Genomic DNA, 25929 nt, shown 5'->3' on the forward strand with positions numbered 1-25929 from the left:
GATATTTAGGAGTGTGGAAATCTCTCGTCCTGACGTGTGACACAAGTGACACGGAATCACCTGACCACGTTGGGAGTCCGTGCAGAGTGCCCCATTCTGCTCTCTCACCATGTCTAATGACTAATGACTTCTCTGATATGGAGTACCTGGCAGCAGGTAGCAGCACAATGCACCTAATACGAAAAACGTATGTTTTTTGGGGTGTCCGGATACTTTTGATCTCATAGTGTAGATACACAGAAACCTACCGTACGTTGCGCGGTGGAGGGCGCCTTGTACCACTGCCAGTCATTTCCATTTCTGTTTTAGTCGCAAACAGAGCGACGGAATAACGACTGTCTGTATGCATCCGTGTGAGCCCTGATTTCTCGAATCTTATCTTCGTGGTCCTTACGCGCATCGTATGCTGGCGGCAGTAGAATCGTTCGGCTGTCAGCTTCAAATGCCGTTCTCTAAGTTTTCTCGATCAGGTTTGCCGAAAAGAAAGACGCGTTCCCTCCAGGAATTCCCATTTGAGTTCCCGATGCATCTCCATAACACTAACGTCTTGTTCAAACTTACCGGTAACAAATCTAGCACCCTACCACTGAATTGCTACGCTATCTTCCTTCAATCCGACCTGGTACGGATCACAGACACTCGACCAATACTCAAGACTAGGTCGCACTAGCGTCCTATATGAGGTCTCCTTTACAAGGGAGCCACTCTTTCCTAATATTCTCCTAGTGAACCTGTCCGCAGTTCATGGTCTAGTGGCTAGCGTTGCTGCCTCTGGATTACGGAGTCCCGGGTTCGATTCCCGGCTGGATCGGGGATTTTCTCTGCCCGGGGACTGGGTGTTCGTACTGTCCTCATCATCATCATCATCATCATCATCCCAATGAACCGAAGCGCACCATTCGCCTTCCCTGCCACAGATCTCACGTGCTCGTTCCGTGTCGCATCGCTTTGCAACGTTACGCTCAGATATTTAAACCACCTGACCGTGTCGAGCAGGCCACCAGTAATACTGTATACAAACTTCACAGGTTTAAACATTACCGGATGGATCTTCCTACTCATCTGCATTAAGTTACATTTTTGCACATTTAGAGCTACCCGCGATGACTTTTTTACAAGTTACATGATTCCATTAATTACAGTATAGGTCGCTTATAGAACACACGATCCGATTTTGGCTTCATTTGGGTCATTCTTCTCGACTTTAAAAACGTTAATGTATGTCTTGAAAATGCCACTTTCCCTCTGCTCTTTCGCTGTCGCAGTGGAAAACTGCACGCGCAAAAATTGATAAATTGTAGTGTGTGCTTCTGCGCTGTCGTTTCCGTATGTGCCTTATTTTTCAAGCAGCGTGCTATGTATCGAAATCTTTGCTAAAAAAAAAACACTAAAGGTAAGGCAGTATGTAATCATTAGAGGTAGTATATGCCGGATACACACACTGACGGCGACGATTTATTTGCAAATTTCGGAAAGAGGTAACAGCAAGATTTTGATCTTCTGCTTGGGAATCTTACTACGATCTCCAGGCAAGATACTGTTATGCGTAATGCAATTTCTCAGCGACAAGGCTAGCAATAACATCTCTTTAGCTGGTAAATGGCGACCTGTATACCAGTTTGAGCTATTTTTTTCGCGTTTCATAACGAAGTATTTCATTGATTATCCCTGAAAAAAGAGAAATACTTTAGGGCGGTTCATGATCGTTATGTGACTTTCAACATGTTGTTCGTACTTTATGAAAAACGTTGTTTACGCATTGAAAAAAGTTACACATAGATTAAGATCCTCAGACTCTACAAATTCGAGGATGTCATTGACCTCGGCTTCAAAGACTGTGTGTTGTTTGTATCCTCACTGCCCTTCGTTGCTAGTTGTTCGTTGAGGAGTTCCATCTATCCGATACTTTTCTTTTGTTCTTGTATCAGGCTTCCCAACTGCTGTTACATTATGTCACAATAGTGTGAATGTTCGTCTACAGTATCCATGTGGATTTCTCATAAATTTCTAAGCGTCTTCTTCCCTGTTTTCCTGTTTCGCGCTGTAAGTTACTGTTTACAATATCTATTTTTATCTTATTTTTAGTACCCGCCAATGTCGAGTTAATACTTGGCGCTCAGACCATTATATCTCAAATTTTAATTCAAATTATCTATAGAAATGGCGTTCTGTATCTGTAACCGTCTGTAAACTTCATCGTGTTTTCTTTGGAGTCACCATACATAACTGTAAATAAATCACCCTAAAGCGTAATCTGAATTTACTTACAACTGAACACACTGGACGCCAACTGCCTTTCATCTACAGTGCGAGAGACTCCTAACAAGCATGGGAAGCAATGCGTTCTGATGCATACTCTCCATGTTGAACAAATTTCGTATGCACAAATACATACGCATGCTTGCTCTGTTAGAAGTCCAAGTGCACGCACAAAGTTGAATGAAAAAACGCATTCTGTGGACGCACCTTTAGAGCCAGCTTGGGTTGAGTTTGTTGGCGTAGCGTCTGTGGTGTTGGCTGCATAGCTTGAGTTTGTTGGCGTAGCTTCGGTAGTGTTGGCTGCATAGCTTGAGTTTGTTGGCTCACCACCTGTGGTGTTGCCTGCGTAGCTAGAGTTTGTCTGCTCGCCACCTGTGGTGTTTGCTGCGTAGCTAGAGTTTGTCTGCTCGCCATCTGTGGTGTTGGCTGCATAGCTAGAGTTCGCTGGCCCACCGTCCGTGGTATTCGCTGCGTCCTTTCCATATGGTTTGCCACTCTCCTCAGAGGGAGGATATGGGTCATAGCCCCCGAACCTAAGAAGTATGTCGCTGTAACTCCCTGGAAGGAATAAAACGGTACTAATTTACTGTCACTCTACATAAATGAAAATACATGTATGCTGTAGAGTTGATCTCAATAACTGGAGCAGTTTTAACCAAATTCAAGGGGTTCTCAGGAAGTTTCAGTTATCACATCAAAGAAATCAAAAGCAGCCATGAATGTTGGTGTTCGTATTCCTCCACACATTCACCTTTCAATACGACACATTTTTTCCCTATGATGGTTGACTTGGCGCAGACTTTGGTTGTGGAAGTTTGCATTTGCGCTCTTCAGGAAGCGTTCAGCCTCGAAAATAATTTCGTCGTCATTCTTGAAATGCCTGCTGTGAGATGGTTTTTTCATCAAAGGAAAGAGAAAGAACTCATTGGATGTTATGTCAGTAGAATACAGCGAGGCGAGGCCAAATCTGATGGGCCAAAGAAGCAGCATTTGTGACTGTTGGTGACATCTTCCAGACTGTCTGGCCGTGGTCGAAGAAACTTTTCGGGTCCTGGCTTTTCGTCCAAACGTGCGCTGGACACCTTCGGAGATGCAGCTGGCGACATTGAGTCTTGCCGATTGACGAGTCGGACATCTGAGAGCGACATGAATACTACGTAAAGTGGGCGTTGTCGAATTTACAGATGATCAGCGAAGATAATTTTGTCAGAGAAAACTTTAAATATCAGTTGTCGCCTGCCAAGGATAAAAACTTACCCATAGATTCTGCAAAAGGACATTTCCTCAGTGTTGAGAACGGCTATGATTGTGGGGTCTGAGTGAGGTGCAGTCAAATGGGGGGGGGGGGGGGTGGTGCCCCAGGGATCCTTTTTTATAGAAATTATATGTTCTCTAGTATTACAGGCGATTCTAAAATATTTGTGTTTGCTGATGACATTAGCTTGGTAGTAAAGGATGTTGTGCACAACATTGGCACTGTTTCAAATAGTGCTATTCATGACATACGTTCATGGCTTGTAGAAAATAAATTAACGCTAAACCACAGTAACATTCATTTTTTTTACATTTTCTATGGCACAATTCAACAAAATCCGACGTTTTAATTTCACAGAACGAGCATATGATTAGTGAAACTGAACAGTTCAAATTTGCATGTGTTCAGATAGATAGTAAACTGTCGTGGAAAAGCCCAGGTTCAGGATCTTGTTCAAAGACTTAATGCTGCCATTTTCTCTATTCGAACGGTATCTGAAGTAAGTGATAGTTCGACACGAAAAGTAATCTACTTTGCTTATTTTCATTCGCTTATGTCGCGTGATATTATATTTTGGAGTAAGTCTTCCCATTCTCAAAGGATATTTTTGGCTCAGAAACGGGTAGTTTGGGCACTCAGTGGTGTAAATTTGCGAACCTCTTGTCGAACCCTGTTCACTAGTCTGTGTATTATGACACTGGCCTCGATATATCCATTTTTACTGTCGTTTCTTGTTAACAATATAAACTTATTTCCAAGAATTCGCAGTTTTCACTCAGTTAATACCAGGCAAGAATCCAATCCGCATTCGGATCGCACTTCCTTGACTGTTGTGTATAAAGGTGTGCAGTATATTGCTGCATCCATTTTCAATAACCTACCACAAACAGCAGCAATCCACGCGCTTTCAAATCGAAACTGGTCAGTTTCCTCATGACTCACCCGTATTCTATCGAAGAGTTCCTTGAAAAATTAAGCCGCTTCCTGTGTTATATTGTTGATTGCGTTTACATAAACTTATGACTTGTCTTTTTTTGGGTTCATAAACATTTTATTTTATCTGTTATTACTTTGTAATTTCATGTACTGACAGGTTCCATGATCTTACAGATTTTCTCCTCAGTTTGGTCCTGCAGAACTAAATGTGTTAAATAAAAAAATTAAAGAAAGGTTCTCACCCTTTTATCAAACAAATAACTGATCAGATCGGCAAGATTTTACGAAAACGTGACATCAGATAGGTTTTTGGACCAACAAAGAAAATTTGTCAAGCACCCCTATCTGAAAGGACAAATGCCCTCTTCTGTGAGAAAGCGGAGTATATAAGATTCTGTGTACGTGTGGAAAGTGGCCGAGCGGTTCTAGGCGCTTCAGTCTGGAACCGCGCGACCGCTACGGTCGCAGGTTCGAATCCTGCCTCGGGCATGGATGTGTGTGATGTCCTTAGGTTAGTTAGGTTTAAGTAGTTCTAAGTTCTAGGGGACTGATGACCTCAGATGTTAAGTCCTATAGTGCTCAGAGCCACTTGTGGAAAGGTGTACGTTAGAATCACCAAGAAATGTGTGAATACAAGACTGATGAACATAAAATTATTTCTTAAAAGACATCATAGTCGCCGTTGACTGTATAAAATATTTATTGTTACTGTTGAAATTTCGGCATTATGGCCATGTTCAAGTAACACTGCAAAGTTCCTTTCTGTCAGAATATAAAACTATCTGACATCGTCAAAATGCAGCCTTTTGACTGGGAGAGTTCCACAAGATCTGATGAGTGCGACACTTACTACATCGTAATATGTTGTTAAATATGCACTGAACTGTCGATGTTACCATCGTTCTAATAGTCTATCACATATACAGATTCAGGTGCACTGACAACATGTGGAGCTAAGTCGCTACGATGGTAACAACGACAGTTCAGTATATATTTAACACCATACTACGATGTAGTAAGTGTCGTACTCATCAGATCTTGTGGAACTCTCACAGTCAAATGGCTGCATTTTGACGACGACACGTACTCACGTCATATTCTGACAGAATGTAACTTTGCAGTGTTACTTGAAAATGGACATAAGGCCGAAACTGCAACAGTAACAATAAATATTTTATACAGTCAACGGCGACTATGATGACTTTTAAGAAATATTATATGACTGTGAATCCCAACCATGGGAAGTTAATAAAAGTATTTGCCGAATAGGGAAACCGGAAAAATCTGCAGTAGCAGAGCATTCTCCTCAGTCAGCAAATGATGAAGTTTTCCAAGACCAAAATTTTGTCGACTGTAATAAACTATTATCCACGACAGTATAGAGAAGCCGAACAGATGTGTAAGCACAGTGACAATATCAGCAAAAAATGAGGAGTCATGAAACACTGTGATGTATGGACAGGGACTCGGTAGATTTTTCTCCTTGACAGCCGACAATGGATAGTTAAGTTTGGCAAAGATTGTCTCTGCTGATCACGTGTAAACTCGACCGCGCCCACTTTGCACAGTATTTATGTCACTCTCCGATATCCGACTCTTTAGCCAACAAGACTCAGCGTAGGCAGGAGCACCTCAGAAAGTGTTCAGCGTAGCTCTGGACGAAACGTTAAGAACTGAGAAGTTTCTTCGACCACGGCCGTACAGCCCGGGAGATTCTCCAGCAACTAAAGCATCCAGCTACGACGGCCTTCATTGTATGGTGTGTTACTGTGTCCTGTGCAAATGAAGTGGGGCACTGTCGTGTACCAAAAGCTTCCTCACGGACAGATTTCCCCAACACTTTGTCCCCACAGCGTTCGGCAGCATGTTCCTGTGACGGTTTGCCTCTACCAAGCATAATCTGGGGCGTGAGTCGTGCTTGGGTAGCTCAGTTGGTAGAGCACTTGCCTGCGAATGGCAAAGGTCCCGAGTTCGAGTCTCGGTCCGGCACACAGTTTTAATCTGCCAGGAAGTTTCAATATATAGGTTACCTGTTCTAGTAACAAGTGTTCTCGTAACTTCAGAATTACATGACACGGTTATGTGCCACGCCTCTCATGCAGCGTCTGCCACTGGAGTTGGATGATCATCTCCGTTGGGCTTTCGCGCCTACCAAACAAATCTGTGAAGGAATGTGCTGCTCTCCTTTGGTAATTCTCTGTTTATTCTACACCGAAGAGCCAAAGAAATTGGTACACCTGCCTAATATCGTGTAGGTCTCCGCGAGCACGGAGAAGTGCCGCAACACGACGTGGCGTGGAATCGACTAATGTCTGAAATAGTGCTGGAGGGAACTAACACCATGAATCCTGCAGGGCTGTCCATAAATCCGTAACACCATGAGGGCGTGGAGATCGCTTCCGAACAGCACTTTGCAAACCATCCCAGATATGCTCAGTAACGTTCATGGTTCAAAATGGCTCTGAGCACGATGGGACTTAACATCTGAGGTCATCAGTCCCCTAGAACTTAGAACTACTTAAACGTAACTAACCTAAGGACGTCACACACATCCATGCCCGAGGCAGGATTCGAACCTGCGACCGTAGCAGTATCGAGGTTCCGGACTGAAGCGCCTAGAACCGCTCGGCCACCACGGCCGGCTAACGTTCATGTCTGGGGAGTTTAGTGGCGAGCCGAAGTGTTCTTGGAGCCACTCTGCAGCAATTCTGGATGTGAGGGGGTGTCGCATTGTCCTGCTGGAATTGTCCAAGTCCGTTGGAGTGCACAATGGACATGAATGGATGCAGCTGATCAGACAGGATGTTTACGGACGTGGCCACTGCCAAAGTTATATCTAGACGTATCTATATCACTCCAACTGCACTCACACATCACACCATTATAGAGCCTCCACCAGCTTCAACAGTCCACTGCTGACATGCAGGGTCCATGGGTTCATGAGTTGTCTTCATACCCATACAAGTCCATCCACTCGATACGAGGGTCACTTCAAAACAAATGCACACAATTTTTTTTTTAAAAATCCATCTCTTATTCTACATGTTTGAAAGTGTTACAGTGTATAGATACGTCCTTTAGGAACAATATTTTCATTTTTCCACATAATTTCCATCCCTCTCAACTGCCTTACGCCATCTTGGAACCAGCGCCTGTATTCCCGCACAGTAAAATTTTGGACCAACCTGTTCAAGCCACTGTTTGGCAGCGTGCACAAGGGAGTCATCATCTTCAAACCCTCTCTTTCAGTTTCCCAAAGAGATGATAGTCACATGGAGCCAGGTCGGGATTGTAAGGGGGGGGTGTTTCAGTGTTGTCCATCCGAGTTTTGTGATCGCTTCCATGGTTTTTTGACTGTCATGTGGCCGTACATTGTCGTGCAACACCAAAACATCCTGCTTTTGCCGATGTGGTCGAACACGACTCAGTCGAGCTTGAAGTTTCTTCAGTGTCGTCACATATGCATCAGAATTTATGGTGACTCCACTTGGCATGATGTCCACAAGCAAGAGTCCTCCGGAATCGAAAAACACCGTAGCTATAACTTTTCCAGCAGGAGGGGTGATTTTCAATTTTTTTTTTCCTTGGGTGAGTTTGCATGATGCCACTCCATTGATTGCCTCTTCGTCTCTGGTGAAAAATGATGGAGCCATGTTTCAGTACCTGTCACAATTTTTCCAAGAAATTCATCTCCACCATTCTCATACTGTTCCAAAAGTTCGCTGCATACCGTTTTTCTTGTTTCTTTGTGAGCCACTGTCAACATCCTGGGAACCCACCTGGCACAAACCTTTTTTAACGTCAACACTCAGTATTCTGCAAACAACTTCCTTCCCCTATCGCAACGTAGCGTGACAATTCGTTCACTGTGATGCGTCTGTCAGCAGTCACCAATTCGTTAACTCTCTGCACATTGTCTGGAGTGTGTGCAGTACGAGGCCTGCCGCTGCGAGGACAATCCTCAATATTGCCGTTCCCGCTTTCATCACGTAACCTGCTTGCCCCCCGGCTAACTGTACTGCGATCGACAGCAGCATCTCAGTACACCTTTTTCAACCTCTTGTGGATGTTTCCCACTGTCTCGTTTTCACAGCACAGGAATTCTATGACAGTACGTTGCTTCTGACGAACGTCAAGTGTAGCAGCCATCTTGAAGACATGCTGTGCTGGCGCCACTCACGGGAACAGGTTGAACTAAGTTTGAAAACAATCGGGAAGGATGTAACTACACACTGTAAAACTTTCGCACATGTAGAATGAAAACTATTTTTACAAAAATAGGGTAAATATCTTTTGGAGTGACCCTAGTACAATTTAGAACGAGATTCCTCCGACGAGGCAACATGTTTCCAGTCATCAACGGTCCAATGTTGATGTCGAGGGTCCCAGGCGAGGCGTAAAGCATTGTGTCGTGCAGTCGTCAAGGGTACACAAGTGGACCTTCAGCTCCCAAAGCCCGTATCGATGATGTTTCGTTGTATAGGTCGCACGCTGATACTTGTCGATGGCCCAGCATTGAAATCTGCAGCAGTTTACGGAAGGGTTGCACTTCTGTCACGTTGGACGATTATCTTCAGTTGTCCATGATCCCGTTCTTGCAGGATCTTTTTCTGGCCGTAGATATGTCAAAGATTTGATGTTTTACCAGATTCCTGATAGTCATGGTACACTCGTGGAATGGTCGTTCGGGAAAATCCCCACTTCATCGTTACCTCGGAGATGCTGTGTCCCGTCGCTCGTGCCCCAACTATAACTCCACGATCGAACTCACTTAAATCTGGATAACCTGCCATTGCAGCAGCAGTAACCGATCTAGTAACTGCGCCAAAAACTTGTTGTCTTATATAGGCGTTGTAGACCGCAGCACCGTATTTTGCCTGTTTACACATCTCTGTAATCGAATACGCATGCCTATACGAGTTTCTTTGGCGCTTCAGTGTACCAACCGTTGTGATGTGGCGCTCTAGACATCAGGCGCAGACGGCACCCCGCACTACGGAACAGATGGCGCGGCAGAGTTACTCCCAGAGCAGGACGCGGCGTTCATGGCAAAGGTGGTTGTCGTTCACGTAGCACTCTCTTCCTGCCTCTGCAGGGTCAAGTGACTAAATTGGACTTGCATTAATCCCTTACTCAAGGCAGCTAGTAAGGCCGGATCGCGAGGTTAGCGGAGCAGTTCCTTTGTACCGAGCAACCAACCAGAAGGTCTCCACTAGGTTCCCCTTTGGACTCCTCCACCATCGTCCGCGACAGCACACCGTCTCCTCCGTTTGGACTCTAAGTGTCATCGGCAATGTGCTAGTTGCGACCTGGTATAATTTCTACAGTTTTTTCTTAACCGAAAAGATAGTGCCAAGACTTTACTTGTGCTTCTATCCTCACCGGACTTTTCGAGGCTGTATGACTATCGATGCTTCTGACTAGTTTGATGCAGCCCGCCACGAGCCTTCTCATCTCAGAGTAGCACTTGCAACCTACATCCTCAATGTTTTGCTGTATGTGTCCCAGTCTTTGTCTTCCTGTAAAATTTTTACACTCTACGGCTCCCTCTAGTATCATGGAAGTTACTCCTCAATCTCATGATCCGATGTGATAACAAATGTATCACCCTGTCCCTTCTTCTTGTCAGTGTTTGCCATATATTCTTTCCCTCGCCGATTCTGCGGTGAACCTGTTCATCACTTATCTTCTCAGTCCACGTAATGTTCAACACTGTTTTGTAGCACCACATGTCAAGTCCTTCGATTCTCTTCTATTCCTATTTTCCCAAGGTCCGTGTTTCGCTACCATACAGTCCTGTCCTCCAAACGTACATTATCCAAAATTTCGTCCTCAAATTATGTCCTACTGTATGTTTAATACTAGTATAATTTTCTTATTCAGGAATGCCCTTCTCGCCAGTGCAACTTTGCTATTTCTGTCCTCCTTGCTCCGTCTGTCATGGCTTTTTTGCTGCTTAGGTAGAAAAATTCCTTAATTTCGTCTTCTCGCTGTTCTTATTTCTGCCGCTTCTCACTACTTTCGTCTTTCTTCGATTTACTCTACATCTATATTCTGTAGGGGCAACGGCCTTGCCACAGTGGATACATCTTTTCCCGTCAGATCACCGAAGTTAAGCGCTGTTTAAACTGTTGGACCATCGGTACTTTCCTGTGCTTTACGACTGAAAAATATGTTGAAAGTGTTTTGTTGTCGCTACTTAAACTAGAATATGCACTTTATTTTCATAATCCAAGCACTGAGGGAACTTCTTTGTGTTGAATTTAACTTTATTCAGATTTTAAGATTTGGCTGCTCTTTAAAGAGTGCAGTGATTAATTCCACATGATCAGAAACTCAGTTATTTTTGTTTAGGATTCAGGAACTCTAAGTTTGTTTTTCATTGAAGAATTGTTGTTTGTTTGTTCGTTCGCGAAAGAATTTCGTTTCATTTCGTACTTAAAGCAATTTTACCTCCATAATACTTTGATGATTTTGTTAACATTGTGTTAGGAAAATAAACTTGTGTTATTGTGACTACCTGCCTCTTTAGTGGATACCTCCGTAGAACCGGATACATTACCTACCTGGTATGGATTCAAGACTGACCAGCAGTATTCACTTTGGTCGAACGAGGGTTTTGTAACATACCACCGTTGTGGATGTACTACATTTCCTGAGGATTCTTTCAGTCAATATCAATTTGGCATTTGCATTACGAACATCGATGGATGTGATTGTCCCCAATGGTTCCTTCAGCTCAAAATTATCGTTTATTTAAGTTCGTTCTTCAGCCTGAATTTCAGATCGTGTGCCAGTTGCTTCCATCCTCAATGTTTCCGCATCTTTCGTACTTCCCAAGTGGAGAATTTCTATGCGAGTTACTAAGCTCACGGTTAACCGGTAAACTGCTTAGTCTGTGGACCATCGTGTATAAATCTGGCGTAGAGATTTATCATTCTGGTTTCTTCTGTGTGTGTGTAAATTGTTAGTACGAATTTGTTTGTGAGTGTAATTTGATGACTCCTTCATTTTTACTTATCCTGTATTCCGCCAGCCTGTTGAGATATGATTTATGATGTGGGTACTGTATTATGAATGTCTGGCATTCCTTTGCAATTTTGATTTTTAATTGATGTTACTCTGTAATTTAAACCGTAAATAAATGTTCAGTGGTTTTTCAATTGCGATTATAAGGTTGGTTACTAATGCAACCGACCCACATTTCGGGGTGGCTTTTCACAGCCATCTGATTATCAGTGACTATTTTATCTTTAATATTTTATTTCGTGTTGATCTGAGAGTCTTTATTTTGGATTTAACTGACTGCTAAGAGATACCTTTCCAGTGGTTCAGTGTAATCTTAATTCATTTAATTGTTCATCAACTTACAAGTTTAACTTGGTTGAGACTTACTCTGTACAAACGAGCATTATACTCTCTTTTGACCTGATCATTGATTAGGATGTGTTACTTGAAAAACGGGTAGGAATTGTTTACTAGGAACTCTCCAGACCAGCCAGAAAACCGGTCCGATATTATATACGCTCGTATTTTATTCGTTCAGTGAAAGTACAGAACAGTGTCGAAACCCTTCTGGAAGGCTTCGTGATCAACTTGAGCGCCGGTATCTTTTTCCTTCTGTGTTCCGTGGACGGAGACAAGTAGCTGAGTTTTACGCGATTCTTCATCTTTCAGACTTATCTGATAACAATAGTAGCCTCTGCGTCAGAAAACCACTGTGTCACATAATGGTGCATTGTTTTCCTACACTACCGAACGGTACTTGAAGGTTTTGGAAGATGATTTCATCCCAACTATCCAAAGCGACCCTGATTTCGATTACGCTCACGTTGACCATACACAACAACGCTCCTTGCTGGTTGGCTGCAGCGTATTCACTACAGAGCTGGTTGCCATCTATCGCGCTCTTGAACATATCCGCTCCTGCTCTGGTGAGTCCTACGTCATTAGTAGTGAACCCTTAAGCAGCCTACAAGCCCTCGACCAGTGCTTCCCTAGGCATCCTTTGGTATTGTTAACCCGGCAGTCTCTTTATGCTCTCTACAGGGGTGGCCGCTCAGTGACCTTCCTTTGGACCCCAGGCCATGTTGGGATACCGGGCAATGAACATGTTGACACCCTGGCCAAACAGGCAACCGAGCGAGGTGGCGCAGTGGTTAGACACTGGACTTGCATTCGGGAGGACGACGGCTCAATCCCGCGTCCGGCCATCCTGATTTAGGTTTTCCGTGATTTCCCTAAATCGCTCCAGGCAAATTCCGGGGTTGTTCCTTTCAAAGGGCACGGCCGACATCCTTCCCCGTCCTTCCCTAATCCGATGAGACCGATGACCTAGCTGTCTGGTCTCCTCCCCCAAAACAACCCAACCCCAACCTCGCTGCCTGGTCTCCTTCCCCAAAACAACCAACCAACCAACCAAACAGGCCACCAGTAGACCGTCTCTGGTCATTGGCCTCCCGGAGACCGATTTGCGAGCAGTCTTCAGCCGCAACTTTTTCGCGATTTGGGCCACTGAATGACGCAACCTGACCACACCAAACAAACTCCGTGCTATCAAGGAGACGACGAATGTGTGGCGGTCATCCATGCGAGCCACTCGCAGGGAATCAGTTGTCCTTTGTCGGCTCCGCATTGGCCACACCCGGATGACGCACAGCTATTTACTGCGCCGTGAGGACCCGCCTCTATGACGCTGCGGGTCGTCTTTGACGGTAGTCCACATTTTGTTGGCCTGTCCCCTTTTAACTGTGCTCAGGCAGACGTTTGCGCTGCCTGATATGCTCCCTGCCCTTTTAACAGATGACACTGCCATGGCACGCTTAGTTTTGCGTTTTATTCAAGCAGGAGGCTTTTATCACTTGATCTGTTTGTCATTTTTTTGTGTTGAGTCTGGCCTTTGGCCTACGACTTTAGAATGGTTTTTTTCGTGTGTTTCTAGGTGTATAGCTTTGCCTTTTTTGTATCTATGGTCGGCCAACTACTGTCACACTGTGCGATTTTAATTCCTTTTGCCTGGTCTCTCTCTGCGTCTTTCTTGTCCTGTGTCGTCTCTTGTCATCTCCATTGTTCGTCGAGAATGAGATTTTCACTCTGCAGCGGAGTGTGCGCTGACATGAAACTTCCTGGCAGGTAAAACTGTGTGCCGGACCGAGACTCGAACTCAGGACCTTTGCCTATCGCGGGCAAGTGCTCTAACAACTGAGCTACCGAAGCACGACTCATGCCCCGTCATCACAGCTTTACTTCCGCCAGTATCTCGTCTCCTACCTTCCAAACTTTACAGAAGCTCTCCTGCGAATCTTGCAGAAATAGCACTCCTGAAAGAAAGGATATTGCGGACTGCTATTTCTGCATGGTTCGCAGGAGAGCTTCTGTAAAGATTGGAAGGTAGGAGACGAGGTACTGGCGGAAGTAAAGCTGTGAGACCGGGCGTGAGTCGTGCTTCGGTAGCTCAGATGGTAGAGCACTTGCCCACGAAAGGCAAAGGTCCCGAGTTCGAGTCTCGGTCGGGCACACAGTTTTAATCTGCCAGGAAGTTCCATTGTTCGTTTTTATTCTTTTTGGGTGTTTAAATTTTTTGGAAAAAGGGACCGATGGCCGTAGCAATCTGGTCCCTTCAATCCCATAAAGCAACCAACCAACCAACCAACCTGATTTCGACAATATGTGGTTCAAACAAGACGGAACTCGACCCCACCGAAGCACGTGAGTGTTTGATGTCCTGGAGGAGCACTTTGGGGACCGCATTCTGGCGATGGGTACCAGAGATTGGTCGCCAAATTGAAGATGGTAATGAAAGGACATAAAAAAAATTGTACTGCAGGAGTAAACGCAGTTCCAAAGCAAGGCCTACATGATCATTTCGAGAAACATTAAAAAGATTTCAGCTCTGTATTGATTCAGGGGTATTGTGAAAAAATACAGTGATTTTTTGAACATAATTCACGTTTTTTTATTTTCCATAGCCACAGTCCTAACAGAACTCGGACACACTTTGTATAATGTGATACGACACTTTGCCATGCAGTTTTCACTGTGTACTGGGACTGCAGAAACGCACCAAAATGAACAATAAAAAGAAGAAAAAATGTGTTCTTAATTTTTTCTAGGTGATAATTGGACTGAACGAGGGGGCGCAGTGGTTAGCACAACTGGAAATGTATTTCAAAGGACGATGGTTCAATTCCAAATTTAGGTTTGTAAATCGCGCCTGGAGAGTGCCGGCATTGTTCCTTTGAGGATGCGCAGTTGATTTTATTTCCACAACCTTTCGTAATACGAACTTGTGCTCCATCTCTAATGACCCCGCTGCCGACGGGACTTGAAAGCCTTAATGCTTCTTTTTCCCTTCCTTCGAGGTGATAGTTAAAACCGTGTGATTACCTGTGATATAATGAACATTGTCAAGACTGATAGTTACACTGAGGTGACAAAAGTCACGGGGTAGCGACGTGCGCGTGTATAGATGACGGTAGTACCGCGTACACAAGGTATAAAAGGGCAGTGCTGAAGCCTTTTGACTCAAAAGTTAAATTCAAAAATTTATTAAGAGACAGTTGATTTCTCGCCAAGTCACTCGTATTTACGTGATTCATGTGAAAAGGTTTCCGACGTGATTATGACTCCACGACAGGAACTGACAGTTGGAGCTAGGCCCAAGGGACTTCCTGATTCAGAAATCGTTAGGAAATTCAAAATTCTGAGATCCACAGTGTCAAGGGTGTGCAGAAAATATCAAATTTCAGGCACCAGCTCTCAGCACAGTCAACGCAGTGGCCAAAGCTTTCACTTAACGGCCGAGAGCAGCACCGCTTCTGTAGAGTTGTCACAGCTAACAGACAAGTAAGACTGCTCGAAATAACCGCAGAAATCGATATGGGATGTACGACAGTGCGGCGAAATGGGGCGTTAATCGCCTAGGCCAGCAGACTGCCGACGTGTCTTTACTGGCAGCACGACATAGCGTGCGGAACCTCTCCTGGGCTCGTGACCACATCGATTGGGTCCTGGACAACTGGAAAACCGTGGCATGGTCAGACGAGTCACGATATCAGTTGGTTCGAGTGTGGCGCAGATGCCACAAAGCCATGGACCCAAGTAGTCAACAAGGCACTGTGCAAGCTGGTGGTGGCTCCATAGCGGTATGGGCTGTGTTTACATGGAATGAACTGCGTCCACTGGTGCAACTGCACCGATCATCGGCTGGAAACGGTTATGTTGGTCTACTTGGAGACCTTCTGCAGCCATTCATAGGCTTCATGTTCCCAAATAACGATGGACGTTTTGTGAATGAAAATGCTCCATGTCATCGGGCCACATACGTTCGTGATTGCTTTCAAGAACGTCATGGACAATTCGAGCGAACGATTTGATCGTTCAGATCGCCCGATATGAACCCCCATCGAACATTTATGGGACATAATGTAAATGTACTTGAGGACAATATTATGGAAATGGAAGAGGATGTAGATGAAGACGAAATGGGAGATAAGATACTGCGTGAAGAGTTTGACAGAGCACTGAAAGACCTGAGTCCAAACAAGGCCCCGGGAGTAGACAACATTCCATTAGAACTACTGACGGCCTCGGGAGAGCCAGTCCTGACAAAACTCTACCATCTGGTGAGCACGATGTATGAGACAGGCGAAATACCCTCAGACTTCAAGAAGAATATAATAATTCCAATCCCAAAGAAAGCAGGTGTTGACAGATGTGAAAGTTACCGAACTATCAGTTTAATAAGTCACAGCTGCAAAATACTAACGCGAATTCTTTACAGACGAATGGAAAAACTGGTAGAAGCCGACCTCGGGGAAGATCAGTTTGGATTCCGTAGAAATGTTGGAACACGTGAGGCAATACTGACCTTACGACTTATCTTAGAAGCTAGATTAAGAAAAGGCAAACCTACGTTTCTAGCATTTGTAGACTTAGAGAAAGCTTTTGACAATGTTGACTGGAATACTCTCTTTCACATTCTAAAGGTGGCAGGGGTAAAATACAGGGAGCGAAAGGCTATTTACAATTTGTACAGAAACCAGATGGCAGTTATAAGAGTCGAGGGGCATGAAAAGGAAGCAGTGGTTGGGAAAGGAGTGAGACAGGGTTGTAGCCTCTCCCCGATGTTATTCAATCTGTATATTAAGCAAGCAGTAAAGGAAACAAAAGAAAAATTTGGAGTAGGTATTAAAATTCATGGAGAAGAAGTAAAAACTTTTTGGTTCGCCGATGACATTGTAATTCTGTCAGAGACAGCAAAGGACTTGGAAGAGCAGTTGAACGGACTGGACATTGTCTTGAAAGGAGGATATAAGATGAACATCAACAAAAGCAAAGCGAGGATAATGGAATGTAGTGAAATTAAGTCGGGTGATGCTGAGGGAATTAGATTAGGAAATGAGACACTTAAAGTAGTAAAAGAGTTTTGCTATTTAGGGAGTAAAATAACCGATGATGGTCGAAGTAGAGAGGATATAAAATGTAGACTGGCAATGGCAAGGAAAGCGTTTCTCAAGAAGAGAAATTTGTTAACATCGAGTATAGATTTAAGTGTCAGGAAGTCGTTTCTGAAAGTATTTGTATGGAGTGTAGCCATGTATGGAAGTGAAACATGGACGATAACTAGTTTGGACAAGAAGAGAATAGAAGCTTTCGAAATGTGGTGCTACAGAAGAATGCTGAAGATAAGGTGGGTAGATCACGTAACTAATGAGGAGGTATTGAATAGGATTGGGGAGAAGAGAAGTTTGTGGCACAACTTGACTAGAAGAAGGGATCGGTTGGTAGGACATATTTTGAGGCATCAAGGGATCACAAATTTAGCATTGGAGGGCAGCGTGGAGGGTAAAAATTGTAGAGGGAGACCAAGAGGTGAATACACTAAGCAGATTCAGAAGGATGTAGGTTGCAGTAGGTACTGGGAGATGAAGAAGCTTGCACAGGGTAGAGTGGCATGGAGAGCTGCATCAAACCAGTCTCAGGACTGAAGACCACAACAACAACAACACCAATGTAGAGGTCAGTTTGTGCACAAAATCCTGCACTGGGAAAACATTCGCTATTATGGGCGGCTATAAAGGAAGCAGAGCTCAATATTTCTGCTGGGAACGTCCAACGACTTGTCGAGTCCATGCCACGAAGTGTTGCTACAGTATGCCGGGAAAAAGGAGGTCCGACGCAGTATTGTGCAGTACCCCATGACTTTCGTCACCTCGGTCTGTGCCTCTCTTTTTTTCAATGCACTAACAGTTTTTTTACCAATAGAATATTATACGTAATTATCTGAACTGAGTGAATGCCAGTAAAATAACAGACGGGATACAGATGGCAAAAAATGCAGCGGTGTAAACATGGCATAGAACACTTACCTCGCCGTGAGTTGTAGATCCCGTTGTCATAGTAGTCATAGTCATAGCTACGGCGCACAGGTGGCGGTACTGTTACTATTACTGTTTCATCTGTGGACATAAAAGATAAGTTAGTTAACCTCTCTCTCTCTCGCTCTGCCGACCACACACAGACACACACACACACACACACACACACACACACCAATTGCATTGTTACACCTTTGAATCCCTGAAGGGAAGCGAAGTTTTCAGAGTGAAGCAGTAATGGTAATTCTATACGTGGGAAGTAGTATGGGCTAAAGTTGTGAAAATACGCAGCTCTGGAAGTCACACTTTCTCAGCCAAGTGTTACTATAGACATGTCTTGTGCACTATACTTTCACTGCAATGATTCCTGTTTTCTGATCTGCTTTACTTCATCCATTTCACCCAGCGCATAGGTCAGTGGTCATGCGTTTGTGGCTGGATGGTCTTGTAGGGAAAACTGGCCGTGCTGTTCAGCCCACAGAACGAGACCGTAGTCGAGGCTGTGATTACCAGCATGAGCGGTCGTCAAACTTTTTTACGAAAGAGCCAAAGCTGAAAGTGTATCGCAACACCTCAGACCGCATGAGAACAGGATTTTGTACTGCCATACGCAACGCATTCGCATCCCACCAAATGCCGGAAGAAACTCATTAAATCATACCTAACTGGAAGAGTGCAGAAAGTTGAAATAAGCACTTCAAATAATATGCAAAAAAACTGGTGATTTCTCGAACTGGGGAACAATCAAGAATGGGATGCCGCAAGGTTCGGTCTTGGGTCCTCTGCTGTTCTTAATATATATTAATGACTTGCCATTTTATATTCATGAAGATGCAAAATTGGTACTTTTTGTCGATGGTACAAGTATAGCTATCACACCCAACAGACAATAATTAATTGATGAAATTGTAAACGATGTTTATTCAGAAAATCATTAAGTGGTTCTCTACAAATGGGCTCTCATCAAACTTTGACAAAACACAGAATATACAGTTCCACACAGTAAATGGTATGACACCATTAATAAATATAGACTTCGATCAGAAATCGGTAGCTAAGATAGAATATTCAAAATTTCTAAGTGTATGCATTAATTAGGGGTTGAACTGGAAAAAAAGACACTGAAGATCTTCTGAAACGTTTGAGTTCAGCTACTTATGCTATTAGGGTCATTGCAAATTTTGGCGACATGCATATTAGTAAATTAGTTTACCACGCCTATTTTCATTCTCTGCTTTCGTATGGCATCATACTCTGGGGTAATTCATCACTGAGTAAAAGAGTGTTCATTGCACAAAAGCGTGTAATCAGAATGATTGCTGGAGTTCATCCAAGATCATCCTGCAGATATTTATTTAAAGAGCTAGGGATCTTCACTGTAGCCTCACAATATATATATATTTTTACTTATGAAATTTGTTATCAACAATCCGAACGAATTCAAAAGTAACAGCAGTGTAAATGGCTACAACACTAGGAGAAAGGATGATCTTCACTACTCAAGGTTAAATCAAACTTTGGCCCAGAAGGGGGTAAATTATGCTGCCACAAAAGTCTTTGGTCACTTACCTAATAGTATCAAAAATCTGACAGATAACCATATAGCATATAAAGGAAATTAAAAGAATTTCTGAATACCAACTCCTTCTACTCATTAGATGAATTTTTGGATATAGTAAGTGGGTAATTCCCCCAAACCCAACCCCCCCCCCCCAAAAAAATTAAAGAAATTAAGTGTCATATAATATTTTGTGTAATGTAATATCTTATCTTGACACCTTTTATTAACCTGACACGTTCCACATCATTACTAACTGTCGTATTCATGATCTATGAAACAAGTACTATTCTAATGTAATGTAATGTAATCTAATCTAATCTAATCTAAACTCTGTGACGATGTTCCGCCCCATTTCGGATGTCAGGTTGTATGGCTACCTCCCCGGCGGCGTATGGCGCTGTTAAATGACGCTTAGCGCCGAACGCTGAGCCATCGACATACAGACCGTGGATTCGAACGTTGGCGTGCCGAGTTTCTGACATCATAGCGTGGAAAAAAGGACGTGGGGGAATCTTTCCGAGCATGCAGGGCAATATCTAGCGTCGTAGACGCGACTTACAGTCGTGGTAGACGCGTGCGAAAATTGTAATCACAAAAAATAAAAACGGATTTAGCATAGCTGATTGGTCGCGAGATGAGCCTGTTCAGTTTCTTCGAATGCCTATGGGGGATAATTTCTCTCTCCCAGCACACATATTTGAACACTAATTTTGAAACACTGTTAAACTCAAATGGAGAAAGAGACTAACGAAGCTGAACACGAATTACATGTGCAGACTTATTTTGCGACCAACCAGCTGTGAATGCCATTTTTATTTCTGTGATTACAGTGGTCACACGTCTTTACCATGACCGTAAGTCACGTATCCGATATACAGGGTGTTACAAAAAGGTACGGCCAAACTTTCAGGAAACATTCCTCACACACAAAGAAAGAAAATATGTTACATGGACATGTGTCCGGAAATGCTTACTTTCCATGTTAGAGCTCATTTTATTACTTCTCTTCAAATCACAATAATCGTGGAATGGAACACACAGCAACAGAACGCACCAGCGTGACTTCAAACACTTTGTTACAGGAAATGTTCAAAATGTCCTCCGTTAGCGAGGATACACGCATCCACCCTTCGTTGCATGGAATCCGTGATGCGCTGATGCCGCCCTGGAGAATGGCGTATTGTATCAGAGCCGTCCACAATACGAGCACGAAGAGTCTCTTCATTTGGTACCGGACCTGCGTAGACAAGAGCTTTCGAATACCCCCATAAATGAAAGTCAAGAGGCTTGAGGTCAGGAGAGCGTGGAGGCCATGGAATTGGTCCGCCTCTACCAATCCATCGATCACCGAATCTATTGTTGAGAAGCGTACGAACACATCGACTGAAATGTGCAGGAGCTGCATCGTGCATGAACCACATGTTCTGTCGTACTTGTAAAGGCACATGTTCTAGCAGCACAGGTAGAGTATCCCGTATGAAATCATGATGACGTGGTCCATTGAGCGTAGGTGGAAGAACATGGAGCTCAGTCAAGACATCATCAACAATGCCTGCCCAAACGTACACAGAAAATCTGTGTTTATGACGTGATTGCACAATTGCGTGCGGATTCTCGTCAGCCCCCACAAGTTGATTGTAAAAATTTACAGTTTCATCACGTTGGAATGAAACCTCATCCGTAAAGAGAACGTTTGCCCTGAAATGAGGATTGACACATTGTTGGATGAACCATTCGCAGAAGTGTACCCGTGGAGGCCAATCAGCTGCAGATAGTGCCTGCCCACACTGTACATGGTACGGGAACAACTGGTTCTCCCGTAGCACTCTCCATACAGTGACGTGGTCAACGTTACCTTGTACAGCCACAACTTCTCTGACGCTGACATTAGGATTATCGTCAACGGCACGGAGAATTGCCTCGTCCATTGCAGGTGTCCTCGTCGTTCTAGGTCTTTCCCAGTCGCGAGTCATAGGCTGGAATGTTCTGTGCTCCCTAAGACGCCGATCAATTGCTTCGAACGTCTCCCTGGCGGGACACCTTCGTTCTGGAGATCTGTCTCGATACAAACGCACCGCGCCACGGCTATTGCCCCGTGCTAATCCATACATCAAATTGGCATCTGCCAACTCCGCATTTGTAAACATTGCACTGACTGCAAAACCACGTTCGTGATGAACACTAACCTGTTGATGCTACGTACTGATGTGCTTGATGCTGGTACTCTAGAGCAATGAGTCGCATGTCAACACAAGCACCGAAGTCAACATTACCTTCCTTCAGTTGGGCCAACTGGCGGTGAATCGAGGAAGTACAGTACATCCTGACGAAAGTAAAATGAGCTCTAACATGGAAATTAAGCGTTTCCGGACACATGTCCACATAACATCTTTTCTTTATTTGTGTGTGAGGAATGTTTCCTGAAAGTTTGGCCGTGCCTTTTTGTAACACCCTGTATAGTGCAACGCTTGTGGACGCAAGCAACCAACCAACCATAGTACACGGATGTGCTTGGTGCACTATATTCCACTGTATAATTGAATATTGTTGGACGGCCGGAGTGGCAGAGCGGTTCTAGGCGCTACAGTCTGGACCTGCGCGACCGCTGCGGTCGCAGGTTCGAATCCTACCTCGGGCATGGATGTGTGTGATGTCCTTAGGTTAGTTCGGTTTAAGTAGTTCTAAGTTCTATGGGACTGATGACCTCATAAGTTAAGTCCCATAGTGCTCAGAGCCATTTGAACCATTTTTTTATATGTTGTTGTTATTTCGTCTGATAGCTACTGAATGATCATTTTATGATATATGATATTTTATAATTTGTTATTTTAGTCCGTAAAATGAAGCCAAGTGTACAAAGTATATTTTGAAAATGGGTACATATTTTTGTATAAATCTTGCCTCTAAAATCCATTAAATATTACCTAGGAGCGTTACCACATAACTAAAATTATTCCTTCCTCCAGAAAAAAATCGCATCTGAAAGGGTTAATACAGCTAACGTAGAAATTTTACTCCTGTCCGTTTCACAGACAGTGCGAGGTGCGAGCCATTTACAGCCGGCAACTGCCGCTGGAAAGCGCTGCGATCGCGTATGCCACCCCGAGGCACACGTATCATATGTTTAGGTCGCATCGTTTCTGAGCGTTGAGCTGGGCACGCTTAACGTTGACTTTCGAAACCACGGTCCTTGCGCTGACGGATGAAGCTATGCAGACATGTGTTGCTATGTCAAAGTTGCTTGTTATGGCCCACTCTGCCATTCTTTTGATTAATTTTTAGAAAAACAATGCAGATTTTACAAATGGAAAAAATTGTACTGTTGGAGTATGGCTGATATAATGGATCTAATCCCGCTTTCGGCTCGTAACATTTGTTGAAACTTAAGAGTAGTTTTAAAGTTATCGGATACTTACATCGGACGCACATCTTCTGCGGATTCATGTGTGTTACCAGGAAAGCGTAGTAGCCGACCTGGACGCAGCTGCCCACCTGTAACACGTGCAAATAGGTATTAGTGAAAAAAAGCGAAACAAAATGACAGACACCACCCTCTAAAACGTAGTTTAACGCGGCGCCATTCTGGAACAAATGATTCAAGAAATTCTTGACATATCAGGTTTGCCACGCGGGATTAGGCGAGCGGTCCTGGGCGCTGCAGTCATGAACCGTGCGGCTGGTCTCGGCGAAGGTTCGAGTCCTCCCTCGGGCATGGGTGTGTGTGTGTTTGTCCTTAGGATAATTTAGGTTAAGTAGTGTGTAAGCTTAGGGACTGATGACCTTGGCAGTTAAGTCCCATACGATTTCACACACATTTGAACATTTTTTTGACGCATCAGGTTTGTATTCAAACTCAAGCATTCAGCGCCTTCTTCCGCTGCCGCGACTGTGTGGTACTTTATTTGGTTGGACGAATTATGCCTCGGTCATACAGCGTCTAACGAAATAAACATCGTTGTCAATGTTCTTCCACAGAAAACTAACAACAGGTCTTAAGACACTATCTGACTATTGTGATAGTAACTACCCGAAGCCAAACCCATCAAGGACTCGGTTATGCGCATTCCACTTACGGAACAGAGAGGCCAGGAGGAAACTGAGCATAAGCTAGGGAGGTCACAACCAACACACTGCGGTACTCCAAAATATCTGGGAGTGAAGTTGGACCGTTCCCTCACCTACAAAGACCACAGCAGTGATATAAAAATGAAATAATGTGCTAGCAGCAATGTTATTCGAAAACTGACCGGCCACAACTGGGAAGCACATCTGAATGTCGTCCGCACATCTGCCCTTTCTTTGTGCTTCTCCGCTGCAGAATATGCAGCACCTGTGTGGCAGAACTCCAGTCATGCCAAACAGGTAAATATTGCCCTAAATGAAACAGGACACATTGTCACAGGCTGCCTGCGGGCAAACGGTTGAAAAAAATCTACTCTCTCTTGGGCGCAGTACCTCCAGATACCCGAAGGAACTGCAGCTGAAATGGAAAGATAGAAACAAGAGACAGACACAAAACATACCCTCTTTGGACATAAAGATCAGGCACCTAGACTGAAATCGAGGAAAAGTAGCCTGCAGACAACACAATCAGTTCCAACACTACGTGCCGGCCGCGGTGGTCTCGCGGTTCTAGGCGCGCAGTCCGGAACCGTGCAACTGCTACGGTCGCAGGTTCGAATCCTGCCTCGGGCATGGATGTGTGTGATGTCCTTAGGTTAGTTAGGTTTAAGTAGTTCTAAGTTCTAGGGGACTAATGACCACAGCAGTTGAGTCCCATAGTGCTCAGAGCCATTTGAACCATTTGAACCAACACTACGTGGAACGCGTAGAATACAACTGTGGAGTAGTTCATCATCAGAGGAATATTGGGATGACTCTAAAGAAGAATTTGCTGCAGGTCACCACCTCCCATAGGAGACATGGAGGGTGCTCAATAGTCTCAGTGTAGCCGGTCGCTGTGGCCGAGCGGTTCTAGGCTCTTCAGTCTGGAACCAGGCGACCGCTACGGTCGCAGGTTCGAATCCTACCTCGGGCATGGCTGTGTGTGATGTCCTTAGGTTAGTAGGTTTAAGTAGTTCTAAGATCTAGGGAACTGATGACCTCAGATGTTAAGTCCCATAGCGCTCAGAGCCATTTGAACCAAGTCTCAGTGTTAGGTAAACATGAAGAAATAGGGATGCATCTCGGAGGACAAGGTATGTGTTGCTAACCTCAAGACCTCGAGCACCTACTCAGCTGCAGGGAACTGTGGCAGCATCTGTCTTGATGGACGATCTGGTTGTCGTCAATGATAAGGCAGTTCATACAGCAGAATTCTGGACATCACGTGGAAATAAGTGTGCGTATGCTCAATGAGATATTCACTCTGCAGCGGAGTGTGTACTGATATAAAACTTCCTGGAAGATTAAAACTGTGTGCCGGACCGAGAATCGAACTCCGGACCTTTGCCTTTCGCGGGCAAGTGTTCTACCACCTGAGCTACCAGAGCACGAGTCACGACCCGTCGCCACTATTTTACTTCCTCCAGTATCTCGTCTTCTACTTTCCAGACTTCGTGTATCTTCGTTACGAAAGCATCTACAACACTAGCACCAACGATTTACCCGCTTCCAGTTCACTTAGCTCCGACATAAAGCACTCACAAATACGCAGAACAGCGCCCTGACCTCGAATGGCACAGCGTATTGACAACACTGCGCAGCTGTCGTTCGTGGTCCAATACAACAATGCAATGTGCAGGCTGGACTGGCATCTGCATTTATGTTCAAGCATGCATTTCTCGTCAACCTTTTCTCCAACTCCTGCGACTTGCAAGCGCCCCACGTTCCCTTACTCTTAAACCTGCTATGGTGAGTATAATTGATTTCCTCTTTATGTAGTTTGGTGATCTACACTATGTGATCAAAACTATCCGGACACCTGGCTGAAAATGACTTGCAAGTTCGTGGCGCCCTCCATCGGTTATGCTGGAATTCAGTATCGTGTTGCCCCACCCTTAGCCTTGATGACAGCTTCCACTCTCGCTGGCGTACGAACAATCGGATGCTCGAAGGTTTCTTGGGGAATGGCAGCCCATTCTTCTCGGAGTGCTGCACTGAGGAGAGATGTCGATGTCGGTCGGTGAGGCCTGGCACCAAGTCGGCGCTCCATAACATCCCAAAGGTGTTCTGTAGGATTCAGGGCAGGACTCTGTGCAGGCCAGTCCATTGCAGGGATGTTATTGTCGTGTAACCACTCCACCACTAGCCGTGCATTATGAACAGGTGCTCGATCGTGTTGTAAGAAGCAATCGTCATCCATGAATTTCTCTTCATCAGTGGGAAGTAAGAAGGTGCTTAAAACATCAGTGTAGCCCTGTGCTGTGATAGTGCCTTACGAAACAACCAGGGGCGCAAGAACCCTCAATGAAAAACACGACCGCACCATAACACCACCACCTCCGAATTTTACTGTTGGCACTACACGCGCTGGCAGATGATGTTCACAGGGCTTTCGCCATACCCACACCCTGCCATCGGATCGCTACATTGTGCAC

General features: G+C 44.5%; 1 protein-coding gene across 1 annotated transcript in view; it reads right to left on the bottom strand.

Annotated features, from left to right (window-relative positions):
* LOC124717029 overlaps positions 1-25929 on the bottom strand; it is a 57607-nt gene that overhangs the window by 22006 nt on the left and 9672 nt on the right. The window contains exons 3-5 of the mRNA XM_047243685.1: positions 22807-22882; positions 17821-17910; positions 2467-2817 (exon numbers count right to left, since the gene is read on the bottom strand). Of these exons, the coding sequence (XP_047099641.1) occupies positions 2467-2817; positions 17821-17910; positions 22807-22882 (517 nt within the window). The remainder of the gene's footprint in view (positions 1-2466; positions 2818-17820; positions 17911-22806; positions 22883-25929) is intronic.

The sequence above is a fragment of the Schistocerca piceifrons genome, chromosome 9 (genome assembly GCF_021461385.2).
Source record: "Schistocerca piceifrons isolate TAMUIC-IGC-003096 chromosome 9, iqSchPice1.1, whole genome shotgun sequence".
NCBI classification, from domain to species: Eukaryota; Metazoa; Arthropoda; class Insecta; order Orthoptera; family Acrididae; genus Schistocerca; species Schistocerca piceifrons.